The 25,873-nt window shown below is 41.7% G+C and overlaps 1 protein-coding gene across 1 annotated transcript in view; it reads left to right on the top strand.

The window, feature by feature from the left end:
• LOC135219463 (myelin expression factor 2-like) overlaps positions 1-22,567 on the top strand; it is a 159,697-nt gene extending 137,130 nt beyond the window's left edge. The window contains 4 exon segments of the mRNA XM_064256258.1: positions 11,235-11,405; positions 11,408-11,751; positions 11,954-12,089; positions 21,919-22,567. Coding sequence (XP_064112328.1) covers positions 11,235-11,405; positions 11,408-11,751; positions 11,954-12,089; positions 21,919-21,974 — 707 coding nt within the window. The 3' untranslated portion in view covers positions 21,975-22,567.
• The last annotated feature ends 3,306 nt before the right edge of the window (positions 22,568-25,873 follow it).

Genomic DNA, 25,873 nt, shown 5'->3' with positions numbered 1-25,873 from the left:
AAAAAACTGGTGGATAAGTATATAAAAACTTATTAATTACAGGAGTATATATACACACGTATAAGGATATTTCAGCTCACTCCCCATCACTTTCTAAAAACAGATCGTCCTCGTCATCATTGGCGACGTTGATAATGATTGGATCTATGCAATCCCGGACGTTGTCAGTAAGCCAGTATTCGTTCTCGAAAGCTTGACTTCATTGGACAGCTCCTTCCCACACCTGTTTAGTGACAGCAAGCTTTGCTTCCTCCAATCTGGCCTGTAGGTCTGCCCTGGTGAAATGCCGTAATGATGAACGTACGTACATATAGCTTCATATGCGCCAATACCTGCTCGATGGCATTGAGTTCAGGATGGGCGGGTGGAAGCTGGACGACAATATAAACACACCTGGACAGCTTGTAACTACTACCCCTCTAATTTTCAGCTGGTATATTTTCCAGTATATATATATATACTCTAAATAAACCAAGAGGTCATAATAATCTCCCAAAATAATGAAACAATTAACTTTATTGCATAAACTAATTTGGATACATAAAACAATAATCCATAAAGTAATTTATAAATGTAAAACACCATACATCATAATCGTAGTACGGTACACTTTCATTCATATTTTGTTAACGGAGAGAAAGAAGTGGGCTGGCCGGGCCATCTTTCCTAACGGTGTCCGAAAGTCTCGGTCAAATGCAAAGAAAATTGGAAATGTTCAAGAGTAAAGTGCCATTATTAATAATTTTAGATACTTAGTTATATTGCCATACATTAGCGGAAGGTCTAAAACATGTTGGGCCAAAATTTCAAGAAGATACAGTTGATATTTAAAAAGATATTTTAGAAAACCTATGCATCGCAGGCCTTGAAATGGTCAGTAGTAGGCTAACTCGGCAATGTAGTGCTAATTGTGTTGAATAAAGAACTATTTTTAAGAAAATTATACATTATGAAGTTATAAAGTGATGAAGTTGAAATATATGAGTAATCGAATGATGAAAAGCATTGTCAGAACTTTTCCAAGCAGTAGGCTACGTCGGAAACTAGTTCTGTGTATAATATATGACTTGAAAATTAATGCTATTAGTTGAAATAAAGAGAATAACGTGTTTAATGACAAATTCATTTAACGACGTGGTCGCTAGAACGGAACCCCATTGTTAAACGAGGAGTACCTGTATTTGCATTTTATTGTTCATGAGGTAAAATATGTTTACCAACGAGTTACATTTTAATAAAAATTGATGTTTAATTTGAAGATGAAAATTTACTTGTTCATATGCAGAAGAATCTGGGTCTTAACTTATGGGTAATCAGGGTTGGCAATGATTAAATCAAACTGATTTAATCAAATCAAGTGATTAAATAATTGATTTTTCATGAAAAAAAAAATTATTTTTTTCATTAAAATTTTTTTTTTTTTTTTATTTGAAAGCAAACAAATTGAAAAATATGGTTTAATAAAAACTTGAGCATAACTGAGCTGCATCTACTATTTATTTTTTATAAAAAAAAAATTGTAGGCCAGAACTGGAAACCTAAAGATAAATCAATAGTAATTCTGTCATAAAATACATTTTGAGGAAAAAAAGGATTGAGAAAAATCTAACACATAAAAAAATTAAGTAAATAAAAAAAATCAAATCACTGATTTATTTTTATTTTTTTAGAAAAAAAAATAACCAACCCTGTGGATAATCCTTCTAGCGCCAGCTAGAAAACCTTTAAGAATAAAACAAACAATGAATTGGTGAATACAAGGTAGGCTGATAGATCTAGGTGGTAACTGTCAGCCTCCATCATGTGTGATTCGAAGAGATGACTGAATGTTTTCCTAATCTAATCTTGCCTATATGCAACAATCATGCAGTTCACCCACCTGTTCACATCCTTGGTCCCAATATAATCCAGCTTTAGACTTTGAACAACAACACAACATGACTTTACAACCCACAAATTCCTATAAGACAGAGAGCTCTCTACGCTCCGTTATTGTTTACTTGTTCATACGCTAACAAACCTTCAGTCTTAACAATAGGATAATTTTCTAGCGCCCAGCTGGATCTGGTTAAATTGCAGATGGAAAGCAAGGAATCTTGTGAGATCTGGCAATGCGTGCGTATATTGGGTGAAAACTGGTCAAAGATCACAGTGAAAGTTATATTATAGTAAGAGGGAGCATCGTAGAGTTTCTACCCTTCCTTCGTGGGAGGGGTTTTCATCTCCTCGCCCTGATGGTTTGTCTTCATGACGTTAATGTTGTCGTGCCTTTGCCTCGTTCCTTTCTTCCATCGATTCGTTGTTAGAAGTATTGGGTGGCCCTCAGGCTAATTTTTTGTGTAATGTCGTCCCCTCTTCCTCTGGAGTTAATTTACTTACTGCGAGGGAGAAGGCTTTTTCATCAGTTTCTTTTATTTCAGATTCGGAAGCGTCCAAAATGGCGGCGCTCTGGGTGTCGCTTGGGCCACAGGGTAGACCTTCCTTGGAGTGTTTGTTGACGCATTTCATGAATGCTCACCTCCCCCTTAGGCTCCCCAAGCTCTCCCCGCTCCTCCTGGCCTCATCTTCGTTGGTAGCCGGGGTCTGCCATTTTGTATTGCTCCACCAGTGACAGTTCTAATATCTAATCCTTCGGGCCAGCCTTAGGAGAGCTGTTAATCAGCTCAGTGGTTTGGTAAAACTAAGATATACTAAACTTTTTCCACCTGTGACGCCTGCTGCTTCCTCGGGTCGAGGAGAAGCTGTGACGTCACAGAATCAGCCATTTTGTGTGTGTGCCAGTGATGCCTGCCGCTTGCTCGGGTCGAGGGGAAGCCACGACGTCAATTTTTTCACCCTACACTGACGCCATCTTGTCTTCTGTGATGTCACAATACAGTTTAGATACATCAAGACATTTTCTAGAATCAAAAGCAGTTCCCATATATTGAACAGTGGCCACATTTCACCGGTACAGAAATAGAAATAAAGTAACTGAACTAAACTGGTCTATAATCATACCCATTTCTTTGTCCCTCCCCGCCAACCTCTTCCTAACCTAATCCCCTCTAATCTCCTTTACTCTCCAACTCCTTACCCTCTATATTTACTCAAAAGAATCCAAAATAGTAAACATAAAATATTCAATAAATATGAAAAACCCAAACTTACCCTAATTTGGTTCGCATATTACCAGGTTCATTAACAGATTTTCAAGGATTCTTTTCTGTTCCTTTCATGCAATAAATCGAGAATTTGCGTTGTGTTCAAGTATACAATTTAATTTACCATATCCTGTGATCGTATAAAACCATTGTTTGACCAGGAATAGATTATTTATAATTATCACTAACCTTAAAATATTCTTTGTGAAGTTTCCTATCCGACAATCCGAAGAATAGTTTTATTCCTTTTACAAATGCCTGCTAGTAACAATATCTATTGTGCATGCATGCCCTTCAATATTATCACCTCAACAAAACACTTATAAAATCATAAACTTAGCTGTAGCACATGATGATACGAATTCCTCCCGAAGCTGTGTTGATTCCTTTCCCCCCTCTACACCGCGAGATACCGTAAGGTAACAACGACCTTCACTGTTAGACAACTGAACCGGTACTGCCTGATTCTGACTCAAATCAGTCGGAGACGATTGGCGGTCCACGCATGCGCGACCCGCATTCGCTAACGACAATCCTTAACAACTCGTTAAAGATTACTTAGAGTCAAACAACCATTTAGTGTATTTCACTCTTCAAAAACACTCAATATAAAGAAATATATTATTACTAACAACTCAATACAACTTATATAATTTTCTACGCATCTTGCACTGCATAATGTTTACAATGTTTCCCTTACAAACTAAAAGATAAATGACTGTTTACTGGTCTTTATAAATGCACTATCGTGATTCCATCTTGAGTCACGATACCCTCTACATAATTTCTAATATTTTTCCCTGATACTCCTGCTGTAGTTAATACATCTTTTCCTTTTATCCATCTCTCCTCCTTTATTTCCCCAGATTTGATTTACACCAATACTCTGTTTTATTCCAGTTAGTGTTTTACTACCAGTATTAACCAATGCTTCTAATTTCTCCTTACTATCGCTTCCTACAATGTTTGAAATATATCAGTCTTCCTATGGATATTGAGGGCTACCACCATATGTGACTTCTCCTCTTACCATTTGTCAAGGATATAACCCAATTGAGTATGGCTATCTTCTATATTCCCAATTGAATCATCTGCATAGGCTTCCCAATAAGTCTTTTCTTTTTCCAACTCACTTGTTGTAACTTCTCCCATTATGTTCTTAGTTTTTCTCACAATTTTAATAAGCTTTTTCATATCTTTAGTCATTCCTTCTTTAAAAGCTTTACTTAATTCACTAATATTGTATGATATTTTTGGCATGTATGTAGCGATAACCAGTTCAACTGTCCTACCACTGATCTGTACTCTGTTAACTCCTTTTGTCCTAGCACTCTAACACCTATAAATCTTCTAGAATTTATATACTGCCGCTGATTAAGAAAAAAATCTGTTTTCCCTATGCTATACTATTACTCTTATATACTTAAAACTTTTAAAATCCTTCAGTTCCTCCATAGCAAAAATCATCTACAAGTGTACACAAAATACCTTTCAATTTATTGTCTTTTCCTCAGAAGAACATACAGTAGTACCTTGAGATAAGAAATTAATCCGTTCCGAGGCGCCTTTCGTATCATGAGTTTTTCGTATCTTGGACCACATTTTACATGTAAAATGGCTAATCCGTTCCAAGCCCTCCAAAAACACCCCAGTAAATTTCATAATAAAGCTAAATTGACCTATAAACAATGAAATACTACGACAATTTAGACCATTCAATACCTAAATTAAGAATAAAAATGCAAAACCTGTAAATAAAGTGTATATTAGTGTACAAGAAATATTATTACTGTAACGTAAAATGTGGAAGCTTACCTTTCGAGTGAGGCTATCTCCGAAAGTGGCGGCAGAGGAGGAGGAGGACAAACGGCAGATACGTACACTTAACTTTACGAAACACATAAAAAAACGTCAGAAAAACAAACTAAACTTTACAAAACACATTATCAAAATTGTAACACTTAACTTTACAAAAAACTTAAAATAAAATTTATTTTGTCTTTTTTTTATTTTTAATTTCTTTTTACTTTTTTATACTTTACGTAATTTCAATTTCTTCACCACCGAATGGATGCCAGTCCGTTTATGGAATTTTTCGAACCACCCATGAGAAGCCTTGAACTCTGGGGTTGCCGTTGATGTCCCCTCTCTGCCGTTGTCTTCGGCTTGGGCAATCTCCGAAAATAGCGCTGGCCTTCTGGCAGATTGCCATCTCGGTTATCGTATCGCCATCGATTTCTTTGTCCTCAATCCATACAAGAAGCAGCCTTTCCATTTCATTATGCACATGGCTCCTCTTGTTGGACAAAATAGTCACGCCCTTGGAAGGTGCAGCTGCTTTGATGGCTTCCTTCTGCTTAAAGATGGTGCCTATCGTCGACGGATTTCGGCCGTATTCCTTAGCGATCACACTCAACCGCAAGCCAGCTTCATACTTTTTTATTATCTCCATCTTTGTCTCCATAGAAAGCATTCTCTTCTTTCTGTGAACTTCAGCAACTTTCTTGGGACCCATGACTATATGTACTGTACGTAATTAAGTTACGCATGTAGTACGTATACTAATTAGGTTCTCACAACACGATAAAGTAGCACAATGAAATCACTAACGAATTTACGATACAAAACGAAATCGTTGGACCGAACGAATGCCGCATGCGTACAATAAAGCTTTGGGTGCGAAGTGGCCGAGCGAAGGAACGCCACCACGTAAGATGCATGATGGGAGGGATGCTGTCCAATAGGAGAGAAGCATCTCATGGCTTGGCTAGCATCAGGAACCAATGGGAGAGCAGGAGGATGGTGGCGAGTCTACTAGAACTAAGATGGCGGTGCGCGGCGTGAATTTCAAAATTGTTATCGGGCGAATCTCGGACTTTCAGAAACCTTTCGTATCTTGAAAACTTTTCGTATGTAGAGCAGTAAAATTTTTCGTATCAGCTTTCGTATCTCAAGTTTTTCGTAAGTTGAGCCTTTCTTATCTCGAGGTACCACTGTATATATAGCCCTCCACCGAGATGATTCACTCTCTGGCAGGCCCTTGTACTTTTTCAATATAAAGTGTTGTACTCTCTTCTTGTATGATGAACACTTCAGACTGTATTTTATATTCTATTCTTGTTTTATTGGGATCTTGACTAGACAGTCCTCTGAAAGCCCATTATGACTAAAAATTTCTCCTACATTATACCCTTTCACATAAACAGTACTGGAATGGAAAGAGTGATAAGGATTTAAATTGACCGCAATTTTGCTGCTGTAGTGAACAGTAGACTGCAAATTAGTTATTAAATACTAATCCTGCAAGAAGTGCCTTCCAGAATTGAAGTTCGACACCAAAATTGGTCCAGACTCTGGTAACAAATAATGTTTACATATTACACTACTCGATGAAGATGGTACCGAATGCAGCAGCATTTTACGTTAATCATCATAAAGATTAGTTAGTCAAGAGAATGTAAGATTGCTACTGGAACGATTTTATGGAACAAATCAGGGCTGTAACAAACGTAAATATCTGTTAGGTAAACTAATGTTCACATTATAGTAAGACCATGGCAAAGGGTAGTTTTAAGAAGTAATTGTAATTTCACTGTACAACCAAACTATTCATGCATTACACCATTAATAAACAACAAAACAAGGAAAAACTCCTCCTTGAACTTTCAGCTGAAGCTACTCCACTTTTGGTTTGGATACCGAAGTCCCGTAAAAAACCAGCAGAAAATGAAGAACTGCGGCAGACTTGAGATGTTATCACCAGGAGTTGCAGGAATGGAATGTGCATTGTCTGCTGAGCCGTACATAACCCTCATGCTTCGGGGTGAGACTGGTGTCACCTACACAATAATGTAGGTTTGGCTACCACGAAATTTGAATCTAAACTGCTGCTAATAAACGAAACTAAATGTATGTAATTATTTGGTAAGTTACTTATATGTTCGGATCCCACAATAAGCTGTAGGTCCGTTGCTAGTTTTTTTTTTTTTTTTTGTACGCTTGGTTTGTGTTGGAGCTCAAGATTGCTATGAAAATGCTTGATGATTTTAAGGTTTCTTCTCATCTAATGTCTTGTACTGTGGAGCAATTTTAAACATAGTCTTATTAATTTGTTGTTGGTGTGTAACTGATAAGGGGTTTGAATTCCTTAGTTTGTTGTCAGTGATAAATGGGCTAATGCAGTCTACTATGTGTAGGAAACTTTTGCTCTAAGGCTAGTGTGTCTTGTTTTTTATACTGCCTCATTGCACATCAAGTTTACATAAAAAAAGGCTTATAACTCCTTCATGTAATATGTGGACAAAAGCCCACGTCTTACATGCTAGTCTTGCCAGATGTATTAGTTGACTCTGCAGAAGACAATGTAATGTGTGAAAGTTAGCGTGTGGATCATTGCTTTAAATTTGCTCAGAAGACCACTTATGAGCAACAGCCACCCAAGGTTTTGGTAGGTGTGTCCTTTCAATTCTCGGCTATTGGCATGTAACTAGGATCCATCACCTGCCGCTACAGTCAAGTTTTGGACATTGAACGGTGCATCATTGTTGGTAGTGCTTGTAACTGCAGAGAAGGATGTGGCTTGTAACATATTAACCCTCTTACGCTGATTGGACGTATTAAACGTCAAGATAAATTGTCCCCCGGGTGCCGATTGGACGTATTAAACGTCGACATAAAAAAAAGTTTTTTTTAAATTTGCTGAAAAATACTTAAGGCCTACCGGCCAAAAACTTTTGAATCACACGCCTTGGGGGATGCTGGGAGCTCACGGATACAGGCGTTGTTTTGTTTACAATCATTACGCAGGCGTGCAAGCGCGAATTTCTTTCTTATCGCACTAAAAAGTATCAGTGACACATCTCAGAAATTATTTTGTCACTTTGACATAATTTTTGCACCATTTTAAATTAGCTGTCACATGGAGTAGTATTATATAAGAAAATGTGCACAATTTCATGTCGAATACAACAAAAAAATACTCAGTTTTGAAATATTTTCATATAAATAACGATAAGTGCCAAAATTTCAACCTTCGGTCAACTTTGACTCTACCAAAATGGTCAAAAAACGTAATTGTAAGCTAAAACTCTTATATTCTAGTAATATTCAATCATTTACCTTCATTTTGCAACAAATTGGACGTCTCTAGCACAATATTTCGATTTATGGTAAATTTATGAAAAAAACTTTTTCCTTACGTCCGTGCGGTAACACTTCCAATAAATTTTTTCGTGCGATTGTGGTAATGTTTGCACCATTTTAAATTTGCTGTTACATAAAGTTCTATATATGGAAATGTGCGCAATTTCATGCACAATACATCTAAAAACAACCCATGGTTGTAGCTTTTATCAGTTTTGAAATATTTTCATATAAATAACGATAAGTGCCAAAATTTCAACCTTCGGTCAACTTTGACTCTACCGAAATGGTCGAAAAATGCAATTGTAAGCTAAAATTCTTATACTATTCTAGTAATATTCAATCATTTACCTTCATTGTGCAACAAATTGGAAATCTCTAGCACAATATTTTGATTTATGGTGAATTTATGAAGAAAAAAAAAAATTTTCCTTACGTCCGCGCGGTAACTTTCGAAAAAAATCAGAAATTTTTTTGTGCGATTGTCGTAATGTTTACACCATTGTAAATTAGCCGTTACGTAAAGTTTTATATATGAAAATGTACGCAATTTTATGTGGAATACAACAAAAAATTATTGAAGGTTGTAGCTTTTCTCATTTTTGAAATATATGCATATAAATCACGATAAATAGAAAAAAAACCACGTTCGGTCAACTTTAACTCTACCGAAATAGTCGAAAAACACAATTGTAAGCTAAAACTCTTACAGTCTAGTAATATTCAGTCATTTATCTTCATTTTGAAACAAATTCGAAGTCTAGTACAATATTTAGATTTATGGTGAATTTAAAAAAAAAAATTTCCTTCCCTCTGCGCGCGAATTCTCCGCCGCAAATCTCTGAAATGCGTACAAAACATTCTCGTAATATTTCCTCTTTTTCATATTAGGCATTTCATTGAGTTTTATATATGAAAATGTGCGCAATTTCATGTAGAATACCAAAAAAAATTGAAGGTTGTAGCTTTTCTCATTTTTGAAATATTTGCATATAAAAAAAATATTATAAAAAAATTTGACATTTGGTCAACTTTAACTCGTACGAAATGGTTGAAAACTGCAATTGTAAGCTAAAACTCTTACAGTATAGTAATATTCAATCATTTATCTTCATTTTGAAACAAATTGGAAGTCTCCAGAACAATATTTAGATTTATGGTGGATTTTTGAAGAAAAAAAATTTTCCATCCGTGCGTTACGAATTCATGCATTATTTTGTGATAATATTTTCTCTGTGTTGCTTTGATCGTTTTACAATGTGTTATGTACCAAAATGATCGCAATTTAGTGTACAATACAACGAAAAAATTTACTCATTAGCTTTAACCGGTTTGCTCACAGTGTGATTTGAATACAATTATATATGAAATTTTGTTTTCGCACTATCATATATCGCATTATTTATATATGATGATAATATTTTTTTTTCATTTCTGATGGTTGCATACTAAACTTCAGGCAATGACAAAAAAAGGCGCCAAAAAGGCACTCTTAATCTTGACAACTCAGAGCGCTGTGATTTTTTGAAAAAAATATTTTTTCCGCTTCGGCGCTCACTCCGTGACCGCCTCGGCATACGGGAGATGTAAGAGGGTTAAGAGAATTGCAGTCATGCTCTCACCATCAACGTAGTTTTGCTTATTGCCTCTTTAGCCCAGGAACAGAATTGGACAACAACAGGGGATTGCTGCTCATCCTTGGTGGAGTCATCCTTTCATTGCCATGTTCAAGAAAGCCTGCTCTGGCATTCTTGCTGCCATTCCTGGGCTGTTGACTGCTGCTTTCTCAAGCCTTGAACCCTCTCTTCAGGGAGCATATTTTGATAGTTCAGCACAACTGTGGACTGCCCTGTATCAAATCCAGCTTCCTTGAGCACCACCTCTGGCAACACGCCAATTCCACTGAAGAACAGCACCTCTTTGATAACCTTAGCAGTTATTCATGTCCAAGAGGTTCCTTCTCTGGCAGGTCCTTCCATTACCAATGACAGTGGGTTGTTCTTGAACATAGTTTTATGTTCACCAGCCTTCGAAGGGAATATGGAAGAAAACAATTATGAATCTATGCCCTTCATCAAAGCCTCAGACTGCCATCAAGGTTTGGGGATGGTCTCATTCCAGGAAGGGTACCAGCAATAGAGATCGTCTAGACCAACTAGGGTATTAGGGTCACACAACCTTACTGGTAGATGCTGCTGTAGCACTCATTACAGCAACTACTCAAGAGGTTCTTGGATTATTGGCAGTTAGAGAGGCCCAGAATTATTACCAGTGCCCTCCTGGCAGATTGAGTTCAGGAGTAAGGTCAGTGACCCCTGGTTTTGAAAACTAGCAACTATAATGAAAATTTGAGGTCCAGCTAAAAGTTATATCTACCCATAAGGCACCTTCACTTATTCTTTCCATTTTTACCTGGGGTTTAGTGGTGACAGTTTTTCATACTCGGAACCATTTACTGTTCTTAGCCTGTTCCCTAATTGGTTTGCTGATTTTAGTCATCCTTTTTCAACTCTTTCTGAATTTACAATTGTTAATTGTTATCATGAATTGGTAAAATTTAAAGTACTAGATATTATCATGATTGCACTTCTTCCCATTGATAGACTGGACTAGATATTATCATGATTGTACTTCTTCCCATTGATAGACTGGAAGGCTGTATTTATATGAGAAAGAAAAACTTTTTAGTCTCTCTCTCTCTCTCTCTCTCTCTCTATTCTCCTCTCTCTCTTCTCTTCCTCTCTCTCTCTCTTCTCTCTCTCTCTTCTCTCTCTCTCTCTCTCTCTCTCCACAAACATGAATTTTCTGTATTTTAAAATAGGATTATAGTGGTAAGTAAAACATGGTTTGTGCCTATGGAACAAAATTATTTAGAAAAGCTCATTACCATTGGTTAAATTACAGAACTTTTATTAAGTATATTCTCTGATTCTGCTTTGTTATCTGCAGCTATTTCAGGCAACGTTACTCCCAGTGTCACCAACATGCCCAGTGTGAACCCAATGGCTTCTGGAATGGGCAATCAGAATATGGGCATGATGACAATGGGAAATATGGGTGGAGGTATTGACACAATGGGGGGTGGAATGGGAGCTGGTATGGGGGGTGGAATGGGTGGTGGTATGGGGGAGGAATGGGAGGTGGTATGGGGGGAGGCATGGCAAACATGGGTAATAATATGAATACCTCAATGATGGGCATGGGTGGTGGTATGGGTGGGTCAAACATAGCTACATCGGCAAGTATGAATAATAACTTGGCAAGAATAGGCGGCACATTAGGCACGAGTGGGTTTATGAATTCTTCAATGAATAGTTCAGCCATTGGTTCTGCTGGGTCAATGGGAAGCAATGTTGGTTATGGATCATACGGATCATCAGGAATCACCCGTGACTACGGCCATTCTACGGGGACCTCAACCAGCAGTTATTCTGCTGGAAACAGGAACATAATACAGATAAGTAATGTAAGTAAATATATTCCTGTATATCATTGTTAGATTATCGTACTTTTGATGTACCTGTGCAATAGGTTACCCATGATCCTAGAGGAGTTCTTTTCTTATTGTTTGCTGGGTTTAAAGTCATTGTATAAAGATATGGGGGGCCCTTTATGTAGGAGAACGTTTTGTGAGGAAGGTGTTTTTAATGTTGATTTTTCTGTTCCAGCTCCCAATGGATTATACCTGGCAAAGTCTGCGAGACCTTTGTCGTGAATTCGGAGACATAAGATTTGCAGAAATTAGAAACAAGGGTACTGGTACTGTCAGATTCCAGTCTGAAGCTGATGCCCGTAGAGCAGTTGGTATCCTTTTGTCATGCTTAAGTAATCATTGTCTTACTATTGCATTTCAGAATTTATTCATGTTGTTTCAACAATTTGCAAGATTCTTTAATACTTTTCCTTCATTATTTTCTCTTTTTATCACATCTTGTGAAGCCGTTGAGTTATCTAACTTTATATTTCCTGAAATGGTGAATTATGTGTGACATTTGTCAGTAAGTGATAGGCAAGAAAGCATTTTTATTCATTTTCTTTCACCATTGATTAGGTCCTAAACATGAAACTATTTTACTGCAAAGTTTTGATGCGTATAATTATAGTATTTACTAGTACCTAATGCAAAAGAAAAACGTTGCTGGAAATTGCTGTCACTTTGTTACCGATTACCTCTCATGGAAATTTCACATTAGGCTGTATTGTGGTGCCAAGTTATTTCTAAGTCTTACAGAGGTTTCTTACCTTAGAATAACCTTTGTATAAGTGACATCTTGAAATTTAGTTGGCACTACATAATTTTGCCTCATTAAAGTTAATCTGTAATAGAGTAAAGGGACATTACTTAAATACAAGTGTTTTTCTTTTATATCGGCAATAAATACAGTAGTAACTCAGATTTTGAACTTGATCCATTCCAGATGGTTGGTTGAAATGCAATTTGTCAGAATTATGAAATAAATTTCAACATAAGAAATAAAAGGAATTAGGATAATTTGTTCTCGACCACCTAAAGGATCCCCCTTTTCAAATTTTTTCTGTATTAATGCATTCAAAAGTTACATTAAGAGTGTAAAGCAATAAAACAGCATGTTATAAAGTAAAATTTTCATAAAATATCATTTCCATGTATGATTTATGATCTGTTTATTGGAAATGGCATGTGGCCGGCTGGGATTGAGGGAGGAGAGACAGGAACCCTTCGAGGAAACTGATGGTCATAGTAGGCAAAGGTTGATAACAGAATCAATTTTATTCACATTCTGCAAGGATAATCAAAGGAATCAGTAGTGTGTGTTTGAGAGAGAAAAAGATAGAGAGATTGTTGATATGTTTACACTTGGTCGTGAGTGCAAGGAGATTAATTATGCTACAACACATCAATTTGCAGTAGACGGCAGAATTTAAAATAATTATGTAATAAGTAAAGAATGCAGCAGGTAAGAAAAGGAAAGAGAGAGCACGTAAATAACTTTTCACAAGGAAGTCGTTTAAACAAACAATCCAAGGCATGCAGAAGGTGAATGTGGCCCCAGTGTTTTTATTATGGTCCTGAGTTACTTTTACATTGCTGAAAAATTGTAAAAAGCAAGTGTCACTCAATAGGTATTTTACCACAAAAAGAAATAATTTGGGCTAATCGAGTGTAAGTGAAAGAAACTGGCGAAATGTAGTGAAAGAGAATAATAATCCCAGCATCTCTTCTCGGTGCACCGAACACTGGCTCTAGTAAGACTAAAAAAAAAATATTGTTTTTTCTATATTGCATTTGGTTTTTATATTTTATCAAAGTGCTAAATTTATTGTGAAATTCCCTTTTATTTTTTTTACGTTTACATTAAGTTTTTTACCGTCTCTTCTCTTCTCCTCTCCTCAATAATAGAAACGCTCCCTCCCTCTATCTCAAGTTAGCTGTGTGTCACCGCTGTATGATTTTGTTAATCTTTTATGCTAAATTTGATTGTGAATGCTTTATTATAGTTATCATTAAACTCTATTTGTTCCAATACATAATACAAACCTAAGGTCCTTTAACAATAGGAATGTTATCAGCAGCAGCTGGAACCGGTTGTAAGCTTCGAACAAGGAGGTTCGGTAGTTAACTGCTTGTCTGACAGTCGGTGGTCCCGCACAACTGAGAAGTGAAGAACCACTTTGCTTTCAGCCGCCCATGGTGCTAGACGTCTTGTTCGCCGCTCTGCCCACCCGTGACATATGCCGAGGAATTCTTCATACTTCGTGAAGTTGTATGCTGTACTTTATCTTTAACTGAGTGCTTGTTTGGATAATGTGATTACTTGGTTTTATTATTATTGTGATTTATTGCTTGATTGTGATGGATTCCTGCGAGCCCGAGAGACCCCCCACCCCTTGTCATCCGGAGACTATGCCCTGGCGTGGAGGGCTGTAAGTGTGGGGCCTTTAGGTCTCTTTATGAAGTGGATCCTCATGATTTTTATACTCTTTGACTCTGTGTTGAGGGCACGAATGCTCTTGCACTGAGACGTGGTATTTATGTTATTTGGTCGGAGGAGCAGCGGGAGCGTTACGAGGGGAGGAAGAAGGCACGTAAGCCGGCCAGGGAGTCATCGGAGGGCTCTCCAGTTACTCCTTTGGTCATGGACACGTCTTCCTCTTTCCTCCCTCCATCACAGCTCCCACATATGGGGCCTTCCCCTTGGGGGGTGTATCTCGCTCCTTCTCTTCCCTCGATCAGTCGAGCGTAGAGGAGGGGGACGATCTCGGCCAGGTCTGGTACTCGCTGCGGCTCCAGGGGACACCGAGCATTCAGGGGCTGCTGTGTCATCTTGCAAGGGGTTCCAGGCCGGTAACTCATGGACCTGTGACGCTAACTACCACTACGGTGTATACGCCAGGGTATGCTGCCCCTCCTCACCTGGTATACACGCAGCATGTTACGATGGTGACCCCGACAGCTGCTGTGCAGGCTCCATTGCTGGGTCTGCAGAGGAGGACCGTCACCTCGCCGCCTGGTTTTGCCACTCTTGTTATTTGGTCGGAGGAGCAGTGGGAGCGTTACGAGGGGAGGGAGAAGGCGCGTAAGCTGGCCAGGGAGTCGTCAGAGGGCTCTCCAGTTACTCCTTTGGTCATAGACACGTCTTCCTCTTTCCTCCCTCCGTCACAGCTCCCATGTATGGCTCCTTCCCCTTCATGGGGTGTAACTCGCTCCTTCTCTTCCCTCGATCAGTCGAGCGTAGAGGAGGGAGCGAGATACCCCGACGTTCAATTGTACTCGGGGTCTTTCGTTCGCTCGTGGTGGGACCAGTCTCTCTCTCTCTCTCTCTCTCTCTCTCTCTCTCTCTCTCTCTCTCTCTCTCTCTCTCTCTCTCTCTCTCTCTCTCTCTCCGCAAGAGGAACAAACCCCCCCCATTAACCGTACTGTTCCTTCCTCAGGTATGCCTACTGTGGGGGACGATCTCGGCCAGGTCTGGTACTCGCTGGGGCTTCATGGGACACCAAGCATTTAGGGGCTGCTGTGTCATCTTGCGAGGGCTTCTAGGCCAGTAACTCATGGACCTGTGACGCTAACTACCACTACGGTGTCGACGCTAGGGTATGCTGCCCCTTCTCACCTGGTATACACGCAGCATGTTATGATAGTGACCCCGACAGCTGCTGTGCAGGCTCCATTGCTGGGTCTGAGGAGGAGGACCGTCACCCCGCTGCCTGGTTTTGCCGCTCTTGCCCCAGCCCCTGATTTTTGGTGTCCCAAGAGCTCGCCACTAGATCTACCGCCAGTGCCCAGGATGTCGCTGGCTCCTGCACCGCCGCCTGTTCCTGTGCCTGCCGCTCATGTACCAGTCCCTGCCGCCATCGTTGCTGCCCCCACCCCAGGTTCCTCCGGATAGGTGCAGCCAGGCCCTGTTGCTTCGGCAACTGCCCCGGCTCCGTCCTGGATGGAGGACCTGAAGGTGGTCCTGAGGAAGCTGACGAAGAAGAAGAGGAAGGTGTCGTCGTCGTCGTCTGCAGCCGCCTCTTCCCCTTCAATTTCCAAGGCCCCACAGCTAAGGAAGAAGAAGGCAGCCTCCTCCCCCCTCTCGCTCAGAGTCCTCTAAAGGTCTGACAGTTGGGGCTTCCGCTGGTCCTCCCGTTCCTTCGGGAATGGGCCCTGTCTCTCCTTCCGCTGGGAAGAAGAAGATGGGGACCAGAGGAGTACCGGCTAACACCGGTACCTCCTCGCCTGGCGCCAGAGGTTCTGCCTCGGCGCCAGGATCCGTCTCGGCCTCTTGTTCGCGAGAGGTACCAAGTGTACGGTCGCCTACCGGTGACCGTGCAGCCAGGGTCCAGGCAGCCAAGCCAGCTCGCTGCCAGGACCCAGGTACAGAGCGGAAGACTGGTGGGGGTCGCTCAAGCACTCCCGCCAGGCCAGCGATCGCTCTCGTGGCGATCTGCCGGTACCCAGGGTTGACGCGACAGTCCCACCGGACCGCTCGCCGGTTCTCCCACAGGGACCGGGCGGATAGGGGGACCGACTGCAGCTCTTCTGACACTCGGGACCGTCGCCGTGGTTCTCGGTCCAGTGGTTCTCCCCAGGGGAGCCGCGCGACCAGGCCTGCAGCTTGCTGGCGATCGCCTGCAGCCCCCCCAGCACGCCGGTTCTGTCGGTGGGCGAGGGGGGAGCGTCGGGTCTTCCTCTCCTATCCCTTCAACTTCCTCGGGCTACACTGGGAAGAGCAAGGCAATCAGGAGCGATCGTGAGTAGTGCGCTTCTCGCTGTCCCTCTACGAGGGCCTATGAACCTGGCACGGTCCTAGGACCGACCAGATCATACGCACAAGTGGATGGAGCAGACCTATTGTGGTTCCTCCTGTGGAAGGAGGAGGGTCTCGGGAGGCGTTCTCTTTGGATGAGCTTGACGGTCCATCTCCGCAGGACGCAGTCACTCCCGAGATCCAGAGGTCATTTGCAGAGGTTATTGCACTGATTCGTCAGCACAATGACCCCGGGGAAGGATCGGCACTTGCACCCTCCGAGCCTACATCTAGGCTGGAGTCGTTCTGGGGTCCTAAGAAAGAACCCAGGACGACGGTGGGTCTGCCCTGATCAGCCTTGGCCAACAGTGTGCTGGGCCAAGTGGACTCTCTCGTCTCCGGACAGGCGGGTTCGCTTTGGTCCAGCAGGTCGTCCAAGCTCCTTCCCCCACCTCTACTACGACAGAGGCGATTCTACATGCTAATGGAGGACCCTCTGCCGCCCAAACAGGTTAACCCGGAGCTGGCTAGGCTAACTCGGGGGGTGTCTCTCAAACACCTGCTGTCAGAGAACCTCTGGCTCTCGCAGCAAGAGGCACTTGTGTTGAAATTGATTGCCATGGCAGCATTCCAAGCAGTCTCCTGGTTAGACCTGTGGTCCCTCACAGTGTCTAAGGTCGCGGCCTCCTCGGGAAACATCCCTCCTGAAGGGGACCTGGCTTTCGGGAGACTGTGCCAGTCTGGAGGTAGGGCGATTTCTTATCTAGCCCACCAGACGGCCAACCTGGTTCTGAGGCATAGGGACACAGTCCTCACTCGAGTAACCAGGTCGGCAGGGCGCGAGGCGGCTTTAGGTCTTCGGAATGGACCAGTGCGGAGTTCCTCCTCTCTCTTCCCCAGAGAGATGGTGGACGCTGCGGTGGAACAACGGCGCACTGATGACTGTGTCCAACTTATGCACCAGGCAGTCTTGAAGGCGGCTGGGCAGCCTTGAGCCACTGCGGCTAAGCCCAAGAGCTTGGCCAGCACTTCTGCAGCTAAGACGATTGCCTCGTTGAAGCCGAGAGGAAAGACTCTGCCTTTGACTTCTGCGGTGAGGAATGATCGTAACCAGCCCTCCTTCTCCCGAGGAGCCGGGAAGAAGTCGAAGAGAGGAGGGAAACGCTAGGGAAGGTGTTCCCCCTCACCTGCTGCGGGAAGTTAGGTGTTGCCTGGCGAGCCATTGGGCAAATTGGCAGCGCTATGGAGCAGAGACCTGGATAGTGGATGTCCTTTGGGAGGGATATCTACTACCCTTCAAGTCTCGGCCACCCCTCACCTCCAATCCGGTCCATCTTCAAACGTACGTTCCCGGTTCTGCCAGGGACGTGGCGCTTCATCAGGAAGTAGAAGCCATGCTGAGCAAACGAGCTATGGAGATCGTATGGTATCAGTCAACAGGCTTCTACAGTCGACTTTTCCTGGTGGAGAAGTCCTTGGGGGGGCTGGTGCCCGGTGATAGATCTCTCTCCCTTGAACCGATTTGTTTGCCAGACTCGGTTCATGATGAAAATGGCATGTTCAGTGCTCGACTCCATCAGGAAGAACGACTTCATGCTTTCTGTGGACCTGAAAGATGCGTATTTCCAGATACCCATCCATCAGTCCTCCAGGAAGTACCTCCGCTTCTTCATCCTCGACGGGACGGTGTACCAATTTAGGGCACTTTGTTTCGGTCTCTCAACCACCCCACAGGTGTTCATGTGAGTGTTCACTCTGGTGTCGGCTTGGGCCCATTCGGTAGGGATACATCTTCTGAGGTATCTCGACGATTGGTTGGTCGTGGCGAGCTCCCACTCACAGTTGCTACAAGACAGGGATCGACTCCTCAAGTTCTGCCGCGATTTTGGGATCATGGTGAATTTTGAGAAGTCGGATCTCGAGCCCAAGCAGAGGATGAAGTACCTGGGCATGCTGATCGATACGGTAGCAGGACGAGTCTTCACCACAGACTCGCGGATCAGCAGGTTCAGGGAGGCAGCCGGACGGTTCCTGTCCCTACAGGAGCAACCAGCTCAGCAGTGGCAGGTCGTGATTGGTCACCTGTCGTCTCTCGAGAAGTTAGTCCCTCATGGGCATCTTCACCTGCGGTCTCTTCAGTGGAGGCTAAAGGAGAGTTGGTTGTAGGCAAGAGATCCGCCGTGCTATCCCCTATCTCTCAAGGAAAAGGTGAGGCGGGACGTAGCCTGGTGGCTGGATGACGGGAACCTTGTCAGAGTAGTTCCTCTTCGCACTCCCCCCCCCAGAGATGTTGCTGTTTTCAGACGTGTCGACCAAGGGATGGGGCGCATACCTGGAGGAGTTGCTGGCTGCAGGTGTGTGGGATCATCATGACAAGCACCTTCACATCAACGTCCTGAAGCTCAAGGCAGCGTTTCTTGCTCTCCAAGAGTTCCAGGACCGTCTGATGGGACACTCAGTGGTGTTGATGAGCGACACACCACGGTAGTGGCGTACGTCAACAAACGGGGGCCTAGTGTCCCTCCCGTTGCATCAGTTGATGTTGCAGGTGCACGAGTGGGCCGTGGCAGGCAAGTTCAGCCATCGGAATCAGGTGATAGGGACCAAGTGGTCCCCCCACCCAGACGTGGTGGAAAGGCTCTTCAACCTGTGGGGGCGTTCAGTCGTGGATCTGTTCGCCACCCGGCACAACAGAAAAAACGAGGTTTTCTACTCAGTTGTGCTGAACCCATGGGCAGCTGCAGAGGACGCTCTTCAGCACCTGAGGGACAACCTCTTCATCTACGCCTTTTCCCCGTTCTGTCTGATTTGCAAGGTGATCAGCAGGGTGCTGGTCACCGCGAATCTTCGGATGATTCTGGTGGGACCCAAATGGCCCCAGGCCGTTTGGTTTCTGGACCTGCTGGCTCTGCTGGCCGAAGCACCGAGAGAGATTCCCTCCTGGCACAACCTCCTGTGCCAGCGACACGTGGAACGGTACCACCGATCGGTTCTATCCCTGTCTTCATGGCTGGGTACCTGAGACAGTCCTCTGCAGCTGTATACCAGGGGAAGTGGTCTGTCTTCTGTGGTTGGTGTCGTGGACGGAGTCTCTCCTCTCAGAGCCACTCTTTAGCAGGTAGCGGATATCCTCGTCTTCCTTCGCTGAGAGAAGCTCCTCTCTGTCTCTGAGTTAAAGGCTACAGAGCTGCCCTGGCCCTAGTCCTTGAACTGCGGGGAGTGGGTATCTCAAACTCGTTCGAGATCTCCCTTCTAATGAGCTTTGAGAGGTTTTGCCCACCCAGGGAACTCAGGCCCCTGGGGTGGGATGTGACTCTCGTCCTTAGGAGTTTGACTCGAAGACCCTTCGAGCTACTCAGAGTCGTCAGACAGGGATCTGACCCTCAAGACCCTCTTCTTGCTGGCCCTGGCATCGGCGAAGAGAGTAGGGAAACTTCATGGTCTTTCTTTCGATATAAAACATACGAGGGGATGGAGATCTGTGACGCTCGATTTCATCCCGGACTTCGTAGCGAAGACTCAGAATCCTTCGGTCCCTGACGACCGGTTCGAATCATTCACGATCCCCTCCCTGAAGGACTTCACCGACGATGATGCGGATTAGATGCTGCTTTGTCCTGTGAGGGCACTATGGCGCTATCTGAAGAGAACTCGGCACCTCAGGCCTGAGTGTCGACGCCTCTTTGTTAGCACCGGGCTTACCAAGGAGGTGTCCAAGAACACTCTTTCGTTCTGGCTTCGTGAGGTAATCAGGAGGGCCTACGCTGCGGATAGGAGTGACGACACCCGTACCTCTCGTCTGAGAGCCTACGAACTCGGAGGTATTGGTCCAACCCTTGCGTTCTGCAAGAACTTCTCCGTGGCACAGGTGCTGAAGACAGGGGTTTGGGCCAACCAGACCACCTTCACATCTTTCTATCTTCGGGATATCGCCCACAGGTCCTTGGATACCTTCTCCCTGGGACCCGTGGTGGCTGCTCAATAAGTCGTGTATCTTATCCAGCACCCGAGGGGACTGTACAGCATCGCATCCTTGTGTGACTGCATGAATGAACGAGTGAAAGAGAGTGTGACTGGCTTCTTTATTTCCTCTCTTCTCTCCTCTACCTGTGGGCAGAGGGCCACGGACGTCACTACACTGGACAGGAGGCAGATGCAGGTAAGCTACGCTACTGAGCTCCGTCCTACCCCTGTCAGTAGGGATAGGAGCGGTTATCCACCACTCCCCTAACAAGGGGGCGAATGGAGACCAACAAGAGACAAACCCATGACTTCATATTTGGCTCTTGAAGTAGGAACTAGTTCTTGCTTGCTATTCATAAAAGGCACGCTTGCCTCCCTCTTATGAATTTGGTCCAGAGGTCTGACCACTGATCCTGCGGTGCACACCCCGATCAGCTGGGCAGAGGCTAGGATCCCTCCCTCTGCTCTTACGACCAGGGAGGGAACCAAGGTCGGATGAACACCAATCTGTTCACAAGACTCAGATTTCACCCACCAATAAGTTAGTCTTCCTGTTGTCAGGACCGAGGGTTGTATTAAGTATCGGAACAAATCACAATTTGTCGAAAATTGTATTTTTCCTAACTATACAAACCTGAGGTCTTTTACACATAGTCCCACCTCATGCCACCCCTCACTCTGTTTCTTGGTCCTAAAGCAAAGTGATTCTTCACCTCTCAGTTGTGCGGGACCACCGACTGTCGGACAAGCAGTTAACTACCGAACCTCCTTGTTCAAAGCCTACGGCCGGTTTCAGCTGACGCTGATTACATTCCTATCGAGTACAAGTATAAACAAGCCATCGAGTACAAGTATAAACAAGCCATTGAGTACAAGTATAAACAAGACAATCAATCAGGTCAAAATATAAGTATTTGTTTGATAAATGGCACAAAATTATTTTGAAATTTTTTTAATCAAAAACTGAATTTTTGACATATGAAACTTTCAACAAACTAGGCACCACTGTACTACTGTGTCAGTGAAGTTCCATGACTATAGTACATTCGGGGGATTTACCATTGATTTTAATGGAAGGAAACGTAAATTCCATGCATGTCTTCAGAACTCAATCCTTTGAAAGTTAAGGTTATCTATTTAAAGCAGTTGAGCTGTCCTCGACAGCTAATGGGTGATTAGGTATAAATATAAGTAATGCCATCTGTTGATAGAAGGCAGTGGCAATGTTGGACATACTAACATTAGAGGTGGAACCTGTCCTGTGTGCAGTTTTTCTTAAAAGTTAGGGATCTCTACATTCCTAGGACCTAAATTAGTTACTGTATTCTATGGCCAGTGATCAAAGCTACACATTGGAGGGAGTTGACTTGCTTCAGGTAAGGTTAACAAAAACAATCATACTTCTTATTTACAGAAATTTTCATTCTTAGTGGAATCATATTCCTTAATGTGATTTTTAGAAATGTTGGATCGGCAGCGTCTTGATGGAAGGATACTAGACGTCATACAGATGTAAGAATTTGTGGTGATATGGTGCATAACATCACCTTGGCCGTCACATCATTAGGTGCTCTCTTCAGCTCTTCAGGTGGAGGGAGAGAAAGGACTGCTGATGACGAACCAAGGTAAAACTGGTTACAATAGGGGCTTATGTCATCTTGGACCAATCTTTCGTCGGTTTTTAGAATTTCTTGGACATTTGATGAAGCTGTGCGGTGAGCTTGTATTCAAAATTGTGGTTAATTTGGATGAAGTTGACTGGTTAGTTTGTGAAGAATTTCTCATTGGACTATGATTTGCCTTGGAGGAATGTGGACTTGGAATTGTTTACAGACTTCTTCTTTCTGTGACGTGGTGATGTTCATCAGTGTGAGGAGGAGGAGGAGGAATTCATAGATTCCTTTCATAAGTGTATTTTCTTTCATTATGATGATAGCAATCTAGATGTTAGCTAAATAGTCAGGTAGAGTTGCTTCGTGCATACAAATGTTCAATATTAGTGTAGTGTCTTATTTTGATTTTTAAGTATAAGCAAAGTTAGATAAGTAAATATTGTACCTGTTTATAGCTAAAGATTGTAATCAGAAAATAAATCGGCTGTGGGCCTCATCAGTTGTTTACTTGTTCTCCTGGATTTATTTTGAGTAATAGTGGGATTTTGTTTTGCTGTAGGCTGTTTTGAAGTTCTTTTGTTTGTCTTGAATTGATAGAAATAATTGTCCCACTTTTTTTTGTCAAGGCTGTTTTTATAATTATTAATTATGAATTCATTTTGTATTTTCTATTGTGGCTGTATTCTTTTAAAATTTGAAGGTGGTTTCTACTCTGATGTACTTCAATCTGCTTCTTTTTTACTAAACTTAAATCTAGTTTCATTGTTGATTAGATGGTATTTGTGCAATGTTTTTCATGGAAATTTCTAAGTATTGTCAAATTAAGTAATTTTTTGAGAATTTGTAGAATCCAGAAATGATGTTAAAGTTGTAAAAGAAGACTTGTTTGTTTTATTCTCTCTATTTTGACTGTTTGAAGCTAATGTTGTGGCAAAGTGGTTTCCTGTTATTTGCTTTTGTATGTTGTTGCTTCCATTGAATTCCCAAGGCAATCGTTAATGGCCATTATTTCATACCCTGCACGAATGTGATGTTGATGATGCTTGAGTTTGTTGTTGCCTTTGTTTTTGAGAGGTCGTTTGGTGTTCACTCAAGTTGTAATTTATTTTGAAGATATTAGATGCTCGTAAGTTACAAGTGCAGATCTCATTGGAGAGTGCCAGTTTCTTGTAAGCGCTTCATGTGGGAACACCAATGGATTATTGGTTTAGTATGTTTAAAAAAGTGTTTTTTGATGATGCATGTTTTTTTTTTTTTTTTTTTTTCGTCTAGATTCCATTATCTGTAATTTCGATTCGATTCTTTTTTTTTTATACCAGTCACAGACCTCTAAATGTGAGCCCCATTTCTGCAACCATCAGTTTTGAAATTCAGTCTGCATCTGAAGGGGATCATTTTACTAGAGAGGTTCACTCTCACAGCAAAGCTGGATGGGATTTTACTTGGTTTGTCAGGTATGAAATGATTTTACATTAGTGTATGGTGTGTGCATAAAGGTTGCAGTTTTTCTTACAGGTGTTAATTTATGTTAAATTGTATACTTTTACAATTATTAACCATGATGACATAGGAAGAAAAAACAGTCACATGGGAAAATAGTTAAAAAGCCATTTTTTAAATCAATATTTGTGAAAGTTGTAGGTTTCCTGCCCTATTTAGAGAACATTAATAACAGAAATGGAGATAGTTAGAAGAGCATACTATAACAATTATATGTCGAAGATGTTCAATCAAACATAAATACATAATTGTGAGTTTGGGTGTAGATGAATTTCCTCAAAGTAATGGCCAGTTACCAGGATATGGTGTTTTGCATAATAAGCTAACCTTTGCACTGGTTTATTAAGAGAGGGTAAAAATTAATTACTATTAAATTTAAAAGAATTCACATTTTGATTCCTTATCATTTGAAAGCATGAATAGGCTGGGTTGGGTTTCAGTTACCATTAAGTTTATTATATTAACTATTATTAAACTTTAATCTGACCACAGCTGTGAAATTGAGTCTAATACTTTTTATTAAATAAACTTAAACCTTATGAGTTTTGTAGTAAGATTTGTAACATGGTTTGGATTAATACTTTTTATTAAATAAACTTAATCCTTAAGAGTTTTAGTAAGGTTCTAGATTTTATCTCTCTTTGAATAGCACAATGTACAGAGCAAGGTTGTTTTATCACAACCTGCAGTTCTTGTTACTGATTCTGACTGTAAACTGGTGTGTGAAGTTTATATTGTTGACTCTTGTTGAATTGTTTGAAAGCAGTTAAGTATGATATCCTCAGTTGATTCTTTCTCCTTCTATTTCATATCAGATTAGAAGGAATGATTTATCAGTATGGATTTTTCCAAAGCTGCACTTAAGGGACAGAGCTGCATATCATTACTCACCCAGCTAGAATGTGCATATTTGATGGTGGTTTTATGTATATGTTTTACAAGTTTGATTGGGATTTTGTATACAGGGCCTTTTGGCAGAGCTTAATATTTTATCTCTGCTTTTAATTCCTCTACAAAAAATCTAATTCAAGAAAGAAGGGAAGTTGTTATAACTAGAAATGGTCGAGGCGTCGCTTTTACATACCATCGGTGAAGGTATCTTAGTTAGTCCTGGAAGAGTTGGGAGGATTGTTACTTAGATGCCAACAAGTGTCAGTACTGTGGTGCTGGAATAAAGTGTAAGTTATACCACACACTTGATAGGTTAACATTGAATATGTCCCACCATCTCCTTTCTTTGTTGCCCAGTGTTCACCACAGATAACCAGTCTAGTTTCATACTAGTACGTTACAAGTTGTAACAAATTTCCCTCGAGACTAATTATGATAGGGAGGGAATTTTATCTTTTTAAGGGAGAAATGTTCACTTGGTTGATTTTGCAAGAAAATATGATTTTCAGAAAAGTATATTAAGTTTAACAACTCATGTTCTAGGTAAATTTTTAGACCATTGTATTATTTATATATATGTATATAATTTTGTTTTTACCAGTAATGCTTATGGGTTAATAAATCTTGGATATACCCTCCATTTGATTATATGCAGTGCCAAATTATTGCGCTGCTGGTACTTTCAGGCGGTTTGGTAGACCTTGACATCACTTAAGGTGTTATCAAATTATTCATGGTTGTAGTCTGGTTTGTTTTAAAAATTAGTTTAACAAGACCACAGTTAAAATCTTAACTCGGGTAATTTTACAGGCCCTCTACAGCATAATTTGGTTAAAGGGGCCTAAGTCATTAGACAAACACTGAATTATATGGAAAACATATTAAAATGTTATTTTGAGGTCTGCACAACATTCACAAGGAAGAAAAGTTTTTTAAGAAATGTCCTGTTGTAGGTTTGCCATACCAACTGAATGCGGAAAACTTGCCGAGGGGTTTCTAAATCTGGATTACAGGAAATTTGAGACTAGCAACCATTGCAGTTAAAGCAAATCATCTTTTTGAAATGTTCTTCTAAAGGAGGGCAGTTTTAAGCTCATTAATTTTGTAGTGAGGCTCTGTTTCAATTTACAGTTGCAATTTTTTTTAGAGTACTATAATGTTAGCAGTTCATGAATATCACAAGAAGGTATAAGTCATGGGAATAGGAATGGTGTGTATGTTTTGGGGATATCGAAAGGGCTGCTTAATGAAAAGCCATTTCAGGAAAAAAAATGTCCAATTTAGCAATTTATTGAGAAATTTATTTCTATATATTGGTAAATAGGGCAGAGGCAAATTATGTAGTGCAGGGGTTCTTACCTTTTGATGACTCCAGACCCCCAATGAATTGCCCAGTGTGGTTCCATACCCC

Source organism: Macrobrachium nipponense, chromosome 1, assembly GCF_015104395.2.
Source record: "Macrobrachium nipponense isolate FS-2020 chromosome 1, ASM1510439v2, whole genome shotgun sequence".
NCBI lineage: Eukaryota > Metazoa > Arthropoda > Malacostraca > Decapoda > Palaemonidae > Macrobrachium > Macrobrachium nipponense.
This window is presented reverse-complemented; position numbering and strand designations above follow the sequence as displayed.